The 14070-nt window shown below is 48.1% G+C and overlaps 1 protein-coding gene across 1 annotated transcript in view; it reads left to right on the top strand.

Annotated features, from left to right (window-relative positions):
- The window catches only part of LOC306935793 (calcitonin gene-related peptide type 1 receptor-like), a 34592-nt gene extending 20810 nt beyond the window's left edge, over positions 1-13782 (top strand). The window contains exons 9-14 of the mRNA XM_079518996.1: positions 1357-1417; positions 2019-2085; positions 5046-5264; positions 6896-6937; positions 11870-12048; positions 12289-13782. Coding sequence (XP_079375122.1) covers positions 1357-1417; positions 2019-2085; positions 5046-5264; positions 6896-6937; positions 11870-12048; positions 12289-12454 — 734 coding nt within the window. The 3' untranslated portion in view covers positions 12455-13782. The remainder of the gene's footprint in view (positions 1-1356; positions 1418-2018; positions 2086-5045; positions 5265-6895; positions 6938-11869; positions 12049-12288) is intronic.
- Positions 13783-14070: the final 288 nt, after the last annotated feature.

Here is a 14070-nt window from a genome sequence, read left to right as displayed (position 1 = left end):
ACAACCAGCCTGGCTCCAGGCCCTGAACCTGTACACTTCATATGACAACCAGCCTGGCTCCAGGCCCTGAACCTGTACACTTCATATGACAACCAGCCTGGCTCCAGGCCCTCAACCTGTACACTTCATATGACAACCAGCCTGGCTCCAGGCCCTGTACACTTCATATGACAACCAGCCTGGCTCCAGGCCCTGAACCTGTACACTTCATATGACAACCAGCCTGGCTCCAGGCCCTGAACCTGTACACTTCATATGACAACCAGCCTGGCTCCAGGCCCTGAACCTGTACACTTCATATGACAACCAGCCTGGCTCCAGGCCCTGAACCTGTACACTTCATATGACAACCAGCCTGGCTCCAGGCCCTGAACCTGTACACTTCATATGACAACCAGCCTGGCTCCAGGCCCTGAACCTGTACACTTCATATGACAACCAGCCTGGCTCCAGGCCCTGTACACTTCATATGACAACCAGCCTGGCTCCAGGCCCTGTACACTTCATATGACAACCAGCCTGGCTCCAGGCCCTGAACCTGTACACTTCATATGACAACCAGCCTGGCTCCAGGCCCTGAACCTGTACACTTCATATGACAACCAGCCTGGCTCCAGGCCCTGAACCTGTACACTTCATATGACAACCAGCCTGGCTCCAGGCCCTGAACCTGTACACTTCATATGACAACCAGCCTGGCTCCAGGCCCTGAACCTGTACACTTCATATGACAACCAGCCTGGCTCCAGGCCCTCAACCTGTACACTTCATATGACAACCAGCCTGGCTCCAGGCCCTGAACCTGTACACTTCATATGACAACCAGCCTGGCTCCAGGTCCTGAACCTGTACACTTCATATGACAACCAGCCTGGCTCCAGGCCCTGAACCTGTACACTTCATATGACAACCAGCCTGGCTCCAGGCCCTGAACCTGTACACTTCATATGACAACCAGCCTGGCTCCAGGCCCTGAACCTGTACACTTCATATGACAACCAGCCTGGCTCCAGGCCCTGAACCTGTACACTTCATATGACAACCAGCCTGGCTCCAGGCCCTGAACCTGTACACTTCATATGACAACCAGCCTGGCTCCAGGCCCTGTACACTTCATATGACAACCAGCCTGGCTCCAGGCCCTGAATCGCTAGTCTGGCTCAGACTCTCTGAGCCAGACTTTGATTCATTCTGCATTGCAGAATGAATCAAAGTCAATGGATCTCACCACGAATGATGCTCTGGTCAACTGTGACTAAATAACAACTACATTGGATCAATTGGATTTCTTTTCTCCAATTTCCTGAAAAGTAACAGCAACGATCATAATTCAGTGCAATTTCTCTTCCTCTCCAGGCTTTCCTGTTGTTCCTGCTATCACATACGCTGTGGGACGAGAGCTGTTCTTTAATGACAAGTAAGAATACACCACATACATTATGTTGACCTCTGGTGGATGCTAAAACAATGTGTAGTGTTGTCTCTGAGCTATAGGTAAGTAATATCATCTCCCGACAGCGCTGAGAATCTAAAGCATTGTGATTCAGAATCGTTAATCAGTTAATGTGCAAGTTAAAAGGTGCTATAAGTGATTTTTATTTTAGTGTCCCATAGTAATCATAGTGTGGAGTATAATAGTAACAGGTGTCTCCAGCTCTTTAGTAAATAGATTTCTGTTTTTTTTTAGGTTGGGATACCAATTTCATCCAATTCCATCCTGCATTCCTGTTATAACAGCTCTTTTTGGTTAATGTGTGTGTGTGTGTGTGTGTGTGTGTGTGTGTGTGTGTGTGTGTGTGTGTGTGTGTGTGTGTGTGTGTGTGTGTGTGTGTGTGTGTGTGTGTGTGTGTGTGTGTGTGTGTGTGTGCGTGCGTGCGTGCGTGCGTGCGTGCGTGCGTGCGTGCGTGCGTGCGTGCGTGCGTGCGTGCGTGCGTGCGTGCGTGCGTGCGTGCGTGCGTGCGTGCGTGTGTGCGTGCGTGCGTGCGCGTGCGCGTGCGCGTGCGTGCGATACATTCCAGGTGTTGGATCCGCTCAGACACACACCTGCTCTACATCATCCATGGGCCCATTCAGGCTGCCCTGCTTGTGAGTCATTTGTCTTTCAATAAGTCAGTTAGTTACGTGTCAGGGTGGGTCACTCATCTTGTCAGTTAGTTACGTGTCAGGGTGGGTCACTCATCTTTCAATAAGTCAGTTAGTTACGTGTCAGGGTGGGTCACTCATCTTTCAATAAGTCAGTTAGTTACGTGTCAGGGTGGGTCACTCATCTTTCAATAAGTCAGTTAGTTACGTGTCAGGGTGGGTCACTCATCTTGTCAGTTAGTTACGTGTCAGGGTGGGTCACTCATCTTGTCAGTTAGTTACGTGTCATGGTGGGTCACTCATCTTGTCAGTTAGTTACGTGTCATGGTGGGTCACTCATCTTGTCAGTTAGTTACGTGTCATGGTGGGTCACTCATCTTGTCAGTTAGTTACGTGTCATGGTGGGTCACTCATCTTGTCAGTTAGTTACGTGTCAGGGTGGGTCACTCATCTTGTCAGTTAGTTACGTGTCATGGTGGGTCACTCATCTTGTCAGTTAGTTACGTGTCAGGGTGGGTCACTCATCTTGTCAGTTAGTTACGTGTCAGGGTGGGTCACTCATCTTGTCAGTTAGTTACGTGTCATGGTGGGTCACTCATCTTGTCAGTTAGTTACGTGTCATGGTGGGTCACTCATCTTGTCAGTTAGTTACGTGTCATGGTGGGTCACTCATCTTGTCAGTTAGTTACGTGTCATGGTGGGTCACTCATCTTGTCAGTTAGTTATGTGTCAGGGTGGGTCACTCATCTTGTCAGTTAGTTACGTGTCATGGTGGGTCACTCATCTTGTCAGTTAGTTACGTGTCATGGTGGGTCACTCATCTTGTCAGTTAGTTACGTGTCAGGGTGGGTCACTCATCTTGTCAGTTAGTTACGTGTCATGGTGGGTCACTCATCTTGTCAGTTAGTTACGTGTCAGGGTGGGTCACTCATCTTGTCAGTTAGTTACGTGTCATGGTGGGTCACTCATCTTGTCAGTTAGTTACGTGTCAGGGTGGGTCACTCATCTTGTCAGTTAGTTACGTGTCATGGTGGGTCACTCATCTTGTCAGTTAGTTACGTGTCAGGGTGGGTCACTCATCTTGTCAGTTAGTTACGTGTCATGGTGGGTCACTCATCTTGTCAGTTAGTTACGTGTCATGGTGGGTCACTCATCTTGTCAGTTAGTTACGTGTCATGGTGGGTCACTCATCTTGTCAGTTAGTTACGTGTCAGGGTGGGTCACTCATCTTGTCAGTTAGTTACGTGTCATGGTGGGTCACTCATCTTGTCAGTTAGTTACGTGTCAGGGTGGGTCACTCATCTTGTCAGTTAGTTACGTGTCATGGTGGGTCACTCATCTTGTCAGTTAGTTACGTGTCAGGGTGGGTCACTCATCTTGTCAGTTAGTTACGTGTCATGGTGGGTCACTCATCTTGTCAGTTAGTTACGTGTCAGGGTGGGTCACTCATCTTGTCAGTTAGTTACGTGTCAGGGTGGGTCACTCATCTTGTCAGTTAGTTACGTGTCATGGTGGGTCACTCATCTTGTCAGTTAGTTACGTGTCAGGGTGGGTCACTCATCTTGTCAGTTAGTTACGTGTCATGGTGGGTCACTCATCTTGTCAGTTAGTTACGTGTCAGGGTGGGTCACTCATCTTGTCAGTTAGTTACGTGTCATGGTGGGTCACTCATCTTGTCAGTTAGTTACGTGTCAGGGTGGGTCACTCATCTTGTCAGTTAGTTACGTGTCAGGGTGGGTCACTCATCTTGTCAGTTAGTTACGTGTCAGGGTGGGTCACTCATCTTGTCAGTTAGTTACGTGTCATGGTGGGTCACTCATCTTGTCAGTTAGTTACGTGTCAGGGTGGGTCACTCATCTTGTCAGTTAGTTACGTGTCAGGGTGGGTCACTCATCTTGTCAGTTAGTTACGTGTCAGGGTGGGTCACTCATCTTGTCAGTTAGTTACGTGTCATGGTGGGTCACTCATCTTGTCAGTTAGTTACGTGTCAGGGTGGGTCACTCATCTTGTCAGTTAGTTACGTGTCAGGGTGGGTCACTCATCTTGTCAGTTAGTTACGTGTCAGGGTGGGTCACTCATCTTTCAATAAGTCAGTTAGTTACGTGTCAGGGTGGGTCACTCATCTTGTTACGTGTCAGGGTGGGTCACTCATCTTGTCAGTTAGTTACGTGTCAGGGTGGGTCACTCATCTTTCAATAAGTCAGTTAGTTACGTGTCAGGGTGGGTCACTCATCTTTCAATAAGTCAGTTAGTTACGTGTCAGGGTCACTCATCTTGTGGGCCTTACAGGTAAATACCAAATTTCAGCTGAAATATATTATATTGAATATAAAGTTAAGACTTGTTAGATCATTTTCAGCTAATTGATTTAATCTAGAAGTACTTTGTCTTGTGAGACGATAGCCATATATGCCTATATAAACTACTACAAGTCACACTGTTTCAGCTGGAAGTGAGATTCCCATTTCTAGTGAAGGAGGCAGCCTAGAGCAGGGGTTCTTAAACCTTGTTGGCCTAGGTACCCCTTGGAGGCCAGATTATTTTCCTAGTAGCCTACCCCCTCATTCTCGCAACATCGATAAGCATATACTTAGAACTACACTGTGGGTCTGAGAATTTCAGACCCATTTCATAGTCATAAACCGAAACCTCTACTACACTAATCATGTGCCAATAGTAATTTGATTCAAATTGCATGTGTGCAAAACCTGACAGCACACATTTCAATTAGATAAACATGATTGTAATCATACAGCATTCAAATGTAAAAAAAATAATAATAATACAAATCTGAATTATTTTGCGGACTCCCTGGCTAGAGGGCGTGCCAAAGAGTACACCGTATGTCACTGATTATTGTAGATCTGCTATTGTCGGTGCACGACATGGCACAAACCACTAATACATTTGCATCAGGCATTAATGTTTGTTAATCGGGTGTTCGTCTCCTACTGTCTACCCAGGTGAATTTCTTCTTCCTGTTGAACATAGTTCGAGTATTGATCACCAAGCTGAAGGTGACGCACCGTGCCGAGTCTAATGCCTACATGAAGGCAGTGCGCGCCACCCTCATCCTGATGCCCCTGCTGGGGGCCCAGTTCATCCTGGTCCCCTGGAGGCCAGAGGGACGCATGGCCAGGGCCGTCTATGAGCTTGTCATGAACATCTTTGCCCACTTCCAGGTACATGTCAAGGCTAATGCGTTTCGGGACTCAACCTTCCTTCCTTCTCATTCTGCACATTCTTTCATTATTCAGTGAAAAGAAGAAAGTAATTAAAACATGTCTTAGTGGTGCAACAGGGTGGTGCAACAGGGCTGCTGTGGCCTTCTTAGTGGTGCAACAGGGCTGCTGTGGCCTTCTTAGTGGTGCAACAGGGCTGCTGTGGCCTTCTTAGTGGTGCAACATGGCTGCTGTGGCCTTCTTAGTGGTGCAACAGGGCTGCTGTGGCCTTCTTAGTGGTGCAACAGGGCTGCTGTGGCCTTCTTAGTGGTGCAACATGGCTGCTGTGGCCTTCTTAGTGGTGCAACAGGGCTGCTGTGGCCTTCTTAGTGGTGCAACAGGGCTGCTGTGGCCTTCTTAATGGTGCAACAGGGCTGCTGTGGCCTTCTTAATGGTGCAACAGGGCTGCTGTGGCCTTCTTAGTGGTGCAACAGGGCTGCTGTGGCCTTCTTAGTGGTGCAACAGGGCTGCTGTGGCCTTCTTAGTGGTGCAACAGGGCTGCTGTGGCCTTCTTAGTGGTGCAACAGGGCTGCTGTGGCCTTCTTAATGGTGCAACAGGGCTGCTGTGGCCTTCTTAGTGGTGCAACAGGGCTGCTGTGGCCTTCTTAGGGGGGATAAAGTAATTAAAACATGTCTTGGTGGTGCAACAGGGTGGTGCAACAGGGCTGCTGTGGCCTTCTTAGGGGGGATAAAACATGTCTTAGTGGTGCAACAGGGCTGCTGTGGCCTTCTTAGGGGGGATAAAACATGTCTTGGTGGTGCAACAGGGCTGCTGTGGCCTTCTTAGGGGGGATAAAACATGTCTTGGTGGTGCAACAGGGCTGCTGTGGACTTCTTAGGAGGGATAAAGTAATTAAAACATGTCTTGGTGGTGCAACAGGGTGGTGCAACAGGGTGGTGCAACAGGGTGGTGCAACATGGCTGCTGTGGCCTTCTTAGGGGGGATAAAGTAATTAAAACATGTCTTGGTGGTGCAACAGGGTGGTGCAACAGGGCTGCTGTGGCCTTCTTAGGGGGGATAAAGTAATTAAAACATGTCTTGGTGGTGCAACAGGGTGGTGCAACAGGGTGGTGCAACAGGGTGGTGCAACAGGGTGGTGCAACAGGGTGGTGCAACAGGGTGGTGCAACAGGGCTGCTGTGGCCTTCTTAGGGGGGATAAAGAAAAAGGCTGCACACTCGTAGCCACGATGCAGACATTTGTTAAATAGAAACCGACGTTTCGACCTCAAAAAGGTCTTTGAAGGTGCCCGAGCTCCCTCAAGGCCCCCTCTAGCACCTGCGCCTCTGCACGTTCCCTATCCATCTCACCTTCTCACTGTTTCTCTTGCTCTAAGCAGCTCTGGTCTGACGTCAGAGACAATCTACCTCTCTCCCGACACCCCGCCCCTTCTCTCTCTCTCTCTCTCTCTCTCTCTCTCTCCCCTTTTTAATTAATATGATCCCACAACATTGTCAGAGCAATAGAGACCATAATAACGTTTAATATTTAATAATCTATTACATAAATTATCTTTATCAAACCAAGACATGACTCCAATCCAAGACCTGTTGTCTGAATTATTCAATTACAGGACCTTTTTCTCTTCACAGGGACTTCTGGTGGCAATTATATTCTGTTTCTGCAATGCTGAGGTAAGTCAACAATAGTATTTTGAAGATGTCTCGACACATTATCAACCAATATATCTCAACTAGTACTAGCTGATGGAACTCATCTTTTACGTATAAAGTAGGCCTACTTTATACATGAAAAGGCATCTTAGATTTATCAACAGAAATGCGTTATGAGTCAATGCTTGGTGCTTTTGCAAAGCCTATTTTGCAAACCTCAAGCTAGCTCTGGTCCATAGCCTTCTACTGCTTCAGTATAAGGCTATGGGTCTTTCAGTTTTAAAGCTCACATTGAAATCAGACCAGCCTCTCCTCTTTTGTGGAAATCTCACAAACGTTTGACCTACTCACCAAAACAAAGACGGGTTGTGTCAATAGAAAGCCTACTTTCCTTAGTGGACGCACTCTGAGCACCCCACCACACGTATAAACGGTACTTTTTGGCCAGAAAGGGATTTTCTTTCACCGGAGGAAAAATATTCTCTATGAGGCAGTTCTCTGGGCAATATCGGTAGAGGGCGCATTGGAGTAACTAAAAGTGTTTATTTTTCGGTGGAAACAAAATCCCTTTTTGGCCAAAAAGTACCGTTTATACGTGTGGTGGTGAGTAGGTCTTTGTTTTGGTGAGTAGGTCAAACGTTCGTGAGATTTCCACAAAAGAGGAGAGGCTGGTCTGATTTCGATGTGAGCTTTAAAACTGAAAGACCCATAGCCTTATACTGAAGCAGTAGAAGGCTATGGACCAAAGCTAACCTCAAGCATATTTGTAATTCGCTGACATTAAACACATTCATATTTTATATTCTTATTTCACCGCCTGCAATGTTGCTACCAACTATTATTGTTTGTGAAACAATGTGAACCTTGAAGATAGTTTTGCTAAATGAAAGAAGTGTTATATCAGGCTTTAAATGAACACTACCTGTAGAGAGGGAGCAGGGAGGTCTTAACTGAACACTACCTGTAGAGAGGGAGCAGGGAGGTCTTAACTGAACACTACCTGTAGAGAGGGAGCAGGGAGGTCTTAACTGAGACTACCTGTAGAGAGGGAGCAGGGAGGTCTTAACTGAACACTACCTGTAGAGAGGGAGCAGGGAGGTCTTAACTGAGACTACCTGTAGAGAGGGAGCAGGGAGGTCTTAATGAACACTACCTGTAGAGAGGGAGCAGGGAGGTCTTAATGAACACTACCTATAGAGAGGGAGCAGGGAGGTCTTAACTGAGACACTACCTGTAGAGAGGGAGCAGGGAGGTCTTAACTGAGACACTACCTGTAGAGAGGGAGCAGGGAGGTCTAATGAACACTACCTGTAGAGAGGGAGCAGGGAGGTCTTAACTGAGACACTACCTGTAGAGAGGGAGCAGGGAGGTCTTAACTGAGACACTACCTGTAGAGAGGGAGCAGGGAGGTCTAATGAACACTACCTGTAGAGAGGGAGCAGGGAGGTCTTAACTGAGACACTACCTGTAGAGAGGGAGCAGGGAGGTCTTAACTGAGACACTACCTGTAGAGGGAGCAGGGAGGTCTTAACTGAACACTACCTGTAGAGAGGGAGCAGGGAGGTCTTAACAACACTACCTGTAGAGAGGGAGCAGGGAGGTCTTAATGAACACTACCTGTAGAGAGGGAGCAGGGAGGTCTTAACTGAGACACTACCTGTAGAGAGGGAGCAGGGAGGTCTTAACTGAGACACTACCAGTAGAGAGGGAGCAGGGAGGTCTTAACTGAAACACTACCTGTAGAGAGGGAGCAGGGAGGTCTTAACTGAAACACTACCTGTAGAGAGGGAGCAGGGAGGTCTAATGAACACTACCTGTAGAGAGGGAGCAGGGAGGTCTTAATGAACACTACCTGTAGAGAGGGAGCAGGGAGGTCTTAATGAACACTACCTGTAGAGAGGGAGCAGGGAGGTCTTAATGAACACTACCTGTAGAGAGGGAGCAGGGAGGTCTTAATGAACACTACCTGTAGAGAGGGAGCAGGGAGGTCTTAATGAACACTACCTGTAGAGAGGGAGCAGGGAGGTCTTAATGAACACTACCTGTAGAGAGGGAGCAGGGAGGTCTTAATGAACACTACCTGTAGAGAGGGAGCAGGGAGGTCTTAACCTGTATAGAGGGAGCAGGGAGGTCTTAACTGAGACACTACCTGTAGAGAGGGAGCAGGGAGGTCTTAACTGAGACACTACCTGTAGAGAGGGAGCAGGGAGGTCTTAATGAACACTACCTGTAGAGAGGGAGCAGGGAGGTCTTAATGAACACTACCTGTAGAGAGGGAGCAGGGGGGTCTTAATGAACACTACCTGTAGAGAGGGAGCAGGGAGGTCTTAATGAACACTACCTGTAGAGAGGGAGCAGGGAGGTCTTAATGAACACTACCTGTAGAGAGGGAGCAGGGAGGTCTTAACTGAGACACTACCTGTAGAGAGGGAGCAGGGAGGTCTTAACTGAACACTACCTGTAGAGACGGAGCAGGGAGGTCTTAACTGAACACTACCTGTAGAGAGGGAGCAGGGAGGTCTTAACTGAACACTACCTGTAGAGACGGAGCAGGGAGGTCTTAACTGAACACTACCTGTAGAGAGGGAGCAGGGAGGTCTTAACTGAACACTACCTGTAGAGAGGGAGCAGGGAGGTCTAATGAACACTACCTGTAGAGAGGGAGCAGGGAGGTCTTAACTGAACACTAGCTGTAGAGAGGGAGCAGGGAGGTCTTAACTGAACACTACCTGTAGAGAGGGAGCAGGGATGTCTTAACAACACTACCTGTAGAGAGGGAGCAGGGAGGTCTAATGAACACTACCTGTAGAGAGGGAGCAGGGAGGTCTTAACTGAACACTAGCTGTAGAGAGGGAGCAGGGAGGTCTTAACTGAACACTAGCTGTAGAGAGGGAGCAGGGAGGTCTTAATGAACACTACCTGTAGAGAGGGAGCAGGGAGGTCTTAACTGAACACTAGCTGTAGAGAGGGAGCAGGGAGGTCTTAATGAACACTACCTGTAGAGAGGGAGCAGGGAGGTCTTAACTGAGACACTACCTGTAGAGAGGGAGCAGGGAGGTCTTAACTGAACACTACCTGTAGAGAGGGAGCAGGGAGGTCTTAATGAACACTACCTGTAGAGAGGGAGCAGGGAGGTCTTAATGAACACTACCTGTAGAGAGGGAGCAGGGAGGTCTTAATGAACACTACCTGTAGAGAGGGAGCAGGGAGGTCTTAATGAACACTACCTGTAGAGAGGGAGCAGGGAGGTCTTAATGAACACTACCTGTAGAGAGGGAGCAGGGAGGTCTTAATGAACACTACCTGTAGAGATGGAGCAGGGAGGTCTTAACTGAACACTACCTGTAGAGAGGGAGCAGGGAGGTCTTAACTGAGACACTACCTGTAGAGAGGGAGCAGGGAGGTCTTAACTGAACACTACCTGTAGAGACGGAGCAGGGAGGTCTTAACTGAACACTACCTGTAGAGAGGGAGCAGGGAGGTCTTAACTGAACACTACCTGTAGAGAGGGAGCAGGGAGGTCTTAACTGAGACTACCTGTAGAGAGGGAGCAGGGAGGTCTTAACTGAGACTACCTGTAGAGAGGGAGCAGGGAGGTCTTAACTGAGACTGTAGAGAGGGAGCAGGGAGGTCTTAACTGAGACTGTAGAGAGGGAGCAGGGAGGTCTTAACTGAACACTACCTGTAGAGAGGGAGCAGGGAGGTCTTAATGAACACTACCTGTAGAGAGGGAGCAGGGAGGTCTTAATGAACACTACCTGTAGAGAGGGAGCATGGAGGTCTTAATGAACACTACCTGTAGAGAGGGAGCAGGGAGGTCTTAATGAACACTACCTGTAGAGAGGGAGCAGGGAGGTCTTAATGAACACTACCTGTAGAGAGGGAGCAGGGAGGTCTTAATGAACACTACCAGTAGAGAGGGAGCAGGGAGGTCTTAACTGAACACTACCTGTAGAGAGGGAGCAGGGAGGTCTTAATGAACACTACCTGTAGAGAGGGAGCAGGGAGGTCTTAATGAACACTACCTGTAGAGAGGGAGCAGGGAGGTCTTAATGAACACTACCTGTAGAGAGGGAGCAGGGAGGTCTTAATGAACACTACCTGTAGAGAGGGAGCAGGGAGGTCTTAATGAACACTACCTGTAGAGAGGGAGCAGGGAGGTCTTAATGAACACTACCTGTAGAGAGGGAGCAGGGAGGTCTTAATGAACACTACCTGTAGAGAGGGAGCAGGGAGGTCTTAACTGAGACAGAGGGAGCAGGGAGGTCTTAACTGAGACTGTAGAGAGGGAGCAAGGAGGTCTTAACTGAGACAGCTATTGAAATTAAAGTAGCAGGAGAGCGTAGGCAAAGTGAAGGACGGATTTACTGAGCCATTTATGACGGGCATCATGTGCACAAGTACTACAGTCTAGCACAAAAGCGCAACAGTGCAGCCCAGAGTCCTTGCCTCCTGATAATGATGCCAGATAATTAATATAATAAATGATTATTAATAACTGTTTCATTTTGAATCACACAACATATGGTCTACTGATCTCTATAAAAGGGGAAAACAATCAAGTGTAACTTTTAAATTACAGTTCTGATCATCACATGTTGATATTGAGATTATTTTATGTGCGGTTCGGTTGGCAGTTCTGTCCGATCTGTTTCTGTGTTCACTTAACTCTGACAGTGTACAAATTGGTCCATTGAATCAATTTAGTTGCATTTGTACACTCTCAATTTAATACATATTCAGGATTTTAGAACAATAGTTTTCGACGTCGGGTCCGGGGACCACCAGGGGTCGGTCTGTAACTCTGAGAGTGTTCAAATGGAACAAATGTCTCCATTTGTATGCTCTGAGTTCAATTAAAATCTCTATGGTTCCAGAGATGAAAACATCCAAACGGACCATTGGTGGACCTGGAGTTGAGTGGTCTTATAATGTGTGTTCCATCTTAACTAGGCACAGACAGCGTTGCGCAGGAAGTGGGCTCAGTGGAAAGTGGCGTGGGGCAAAACGGGCTGGGGAGAAACGCCCATGACCAACAACTCCGCCAACTACCACACTAACTCTGTGACAGAGACGAGCCGCGCCACGATCAACCTGGAGCCTCCCGCCGTCACGCCCCATTACCCCCTCAGCAACCACCTGTCCAGGGCCTCCGACGGGCCGGCCCAGTGGGGACAGGAGCACCTGTCCAGGGCCTCCGACGGGCCGGCCCAGTGGGGACAGGAGCACCTGTCCAGGGCCAGTGACGGGCCGGCCCAGTGGGGACAGGAGCACCTGTCCAGGGCCTCCGACGGGCCGGCCCAGTGGGGACAGGAGCACCTGTCCAGGGCCAGTGACGGGCCGGCCCAGTGGGGACAGGAGCACCTGTCCAGGGCCACCGACGGGCCTGTCCAGTGGGGACAGGAGCACCTGTCCAGGGCCAGCGACGGGCCGGCCCAGTGGGGACAGGAGCAACCCAATGGCCAGCAGAGCTACCGGAAGAGGTACACCAACGGAGAGGCAGACATGTCCAAAATGCTGGAGACCACCAACATCTGATTTGGTTTGACGTTTTCTGAATGGACAGTGAGTCCACGTGACAGACTGACAGACTGACACAATTAACAGAACTGAAAATTGTCAGCGGATTCGACCGTTATCTCTGCATTGGAACGGCGAAATCATCCGTTATCAGCACGTTTGAATGGTGCCAAAATGTTGATACTGGCATCCTCACTACATAGCCTGGTCAAGGTTTCCCCCTGGTGGACGTGTTATTTTGGTGCATGGAACTAGGAGCTACTAATATATACTATTCTCTGCCTATCAGGACGTAACTCGGACGGCGCTGAGTCGGGTCTGGTGGCCTTCGCAACGCTCGGCACGGCGACTCGCTCGGCGGTGCCTCACGTAGCTCATGGCCACCAGACACGGCGTGCCTCCGTCAGGACATCAGTGATAATGACAATTCTACAATCGCCGATAATGACATACTGAACAGTGAGGATGCCAGTATCAACATTTTGGCACCATTCAAACGTGCTGATAACGGATGATTTCTCCGATTATATACATGATACCAGTCGAATGGGGTGAAATTGTGTTGTTTCTTTGTATTGCTCAACTGACAAAAGTCTATCTCCTTGGGTCAAGTTTGATTCACAACGTGACTCCGTCATGTTCAAATGTATACATGTGCTCATGTGCATATGTATGAGATATCCGAACAGTATGTAGGTGTATGAAAAGTCTGAAGTCTGAGTATACGTATGCATGTATGAGTCATCTTAAGTATGAAACAGTATGTGTTGGCCCTATGTATGAGATATCAGAACAGTATTACGTACTGTATGCATGAAATATCTAATCTGAACACTATACATGTATGAAATATATGAACAGTAGCCTACACACGAGCATAATGATTGTTCCAAATAAGCACACATACAGACAGTTGGACACAGATTATATTACATATTTTCTACTGTATCATACTGTAATTAAAGTGCTAAAGCAAATTTTAGCACTTAATGTAAAACATGTAGGCCTGAGTGTGGCTATATAGGCTATCAGTCTTCATAATATTGTATTAATAGAGACGGAAGTGTAATAACCTGTCATTTTGATACAGAGCCATATTTAAATAGGCTATTTGATGTACTTTACTGCATCCACTGAAGCCTGTGTTCACTGTTAATGAACTTAATGCTGAATGTCTAATCCTTTTGGTTGGCAGATACTGTATCTAGTGCCTTCTTTGAGCCTACATTGTACGCTTCTCATCGCTTTTGTGTCTAGTATCACACCTACATATCAGGAACACTGAGAAACCCTTTCCTGAGCAGCACATACATTTTAGAGATGTGATTTTGCCCTGGGTTCAGTGCAGTTAAAGGTTTTTCACACAATGGAGACAATACATGTTGTATAAAAGAACACAAGCCAGACTGAATACATGTTGTATAAAAGAACACAAGCCAGACTGGGGGGGGGGGGGGGGGGGTACAAGCGTTTTATACCATGTCAGTGTCCTTTTGACACTGAACTTCCATGTGTCTTGTAGGTGTTCTTATGCGTTTGTAGGCCCTCTAGTGGTGGGGCTGGATAATGCCCCTCTGTCCACCACTTTTGTCTTATCTCGAAAACTACAGCCTGGAGTGCCATGATATAAGGTG

Source organism: Electrona antarctica, assembly GCF_951216825.1.
Source record: "Electrona antarctica genome assembly, chromosome: 2".
NCBI classification, from domain to species: Eukaryota; Metazoa; Chordata; class Actinopteri; order Myctophiformes; family Myctophidae; genus Electrona; species Electrona antarctica.
This window is presented reverse-complemented; position numbering and strand designations above follow the sequence as displayed.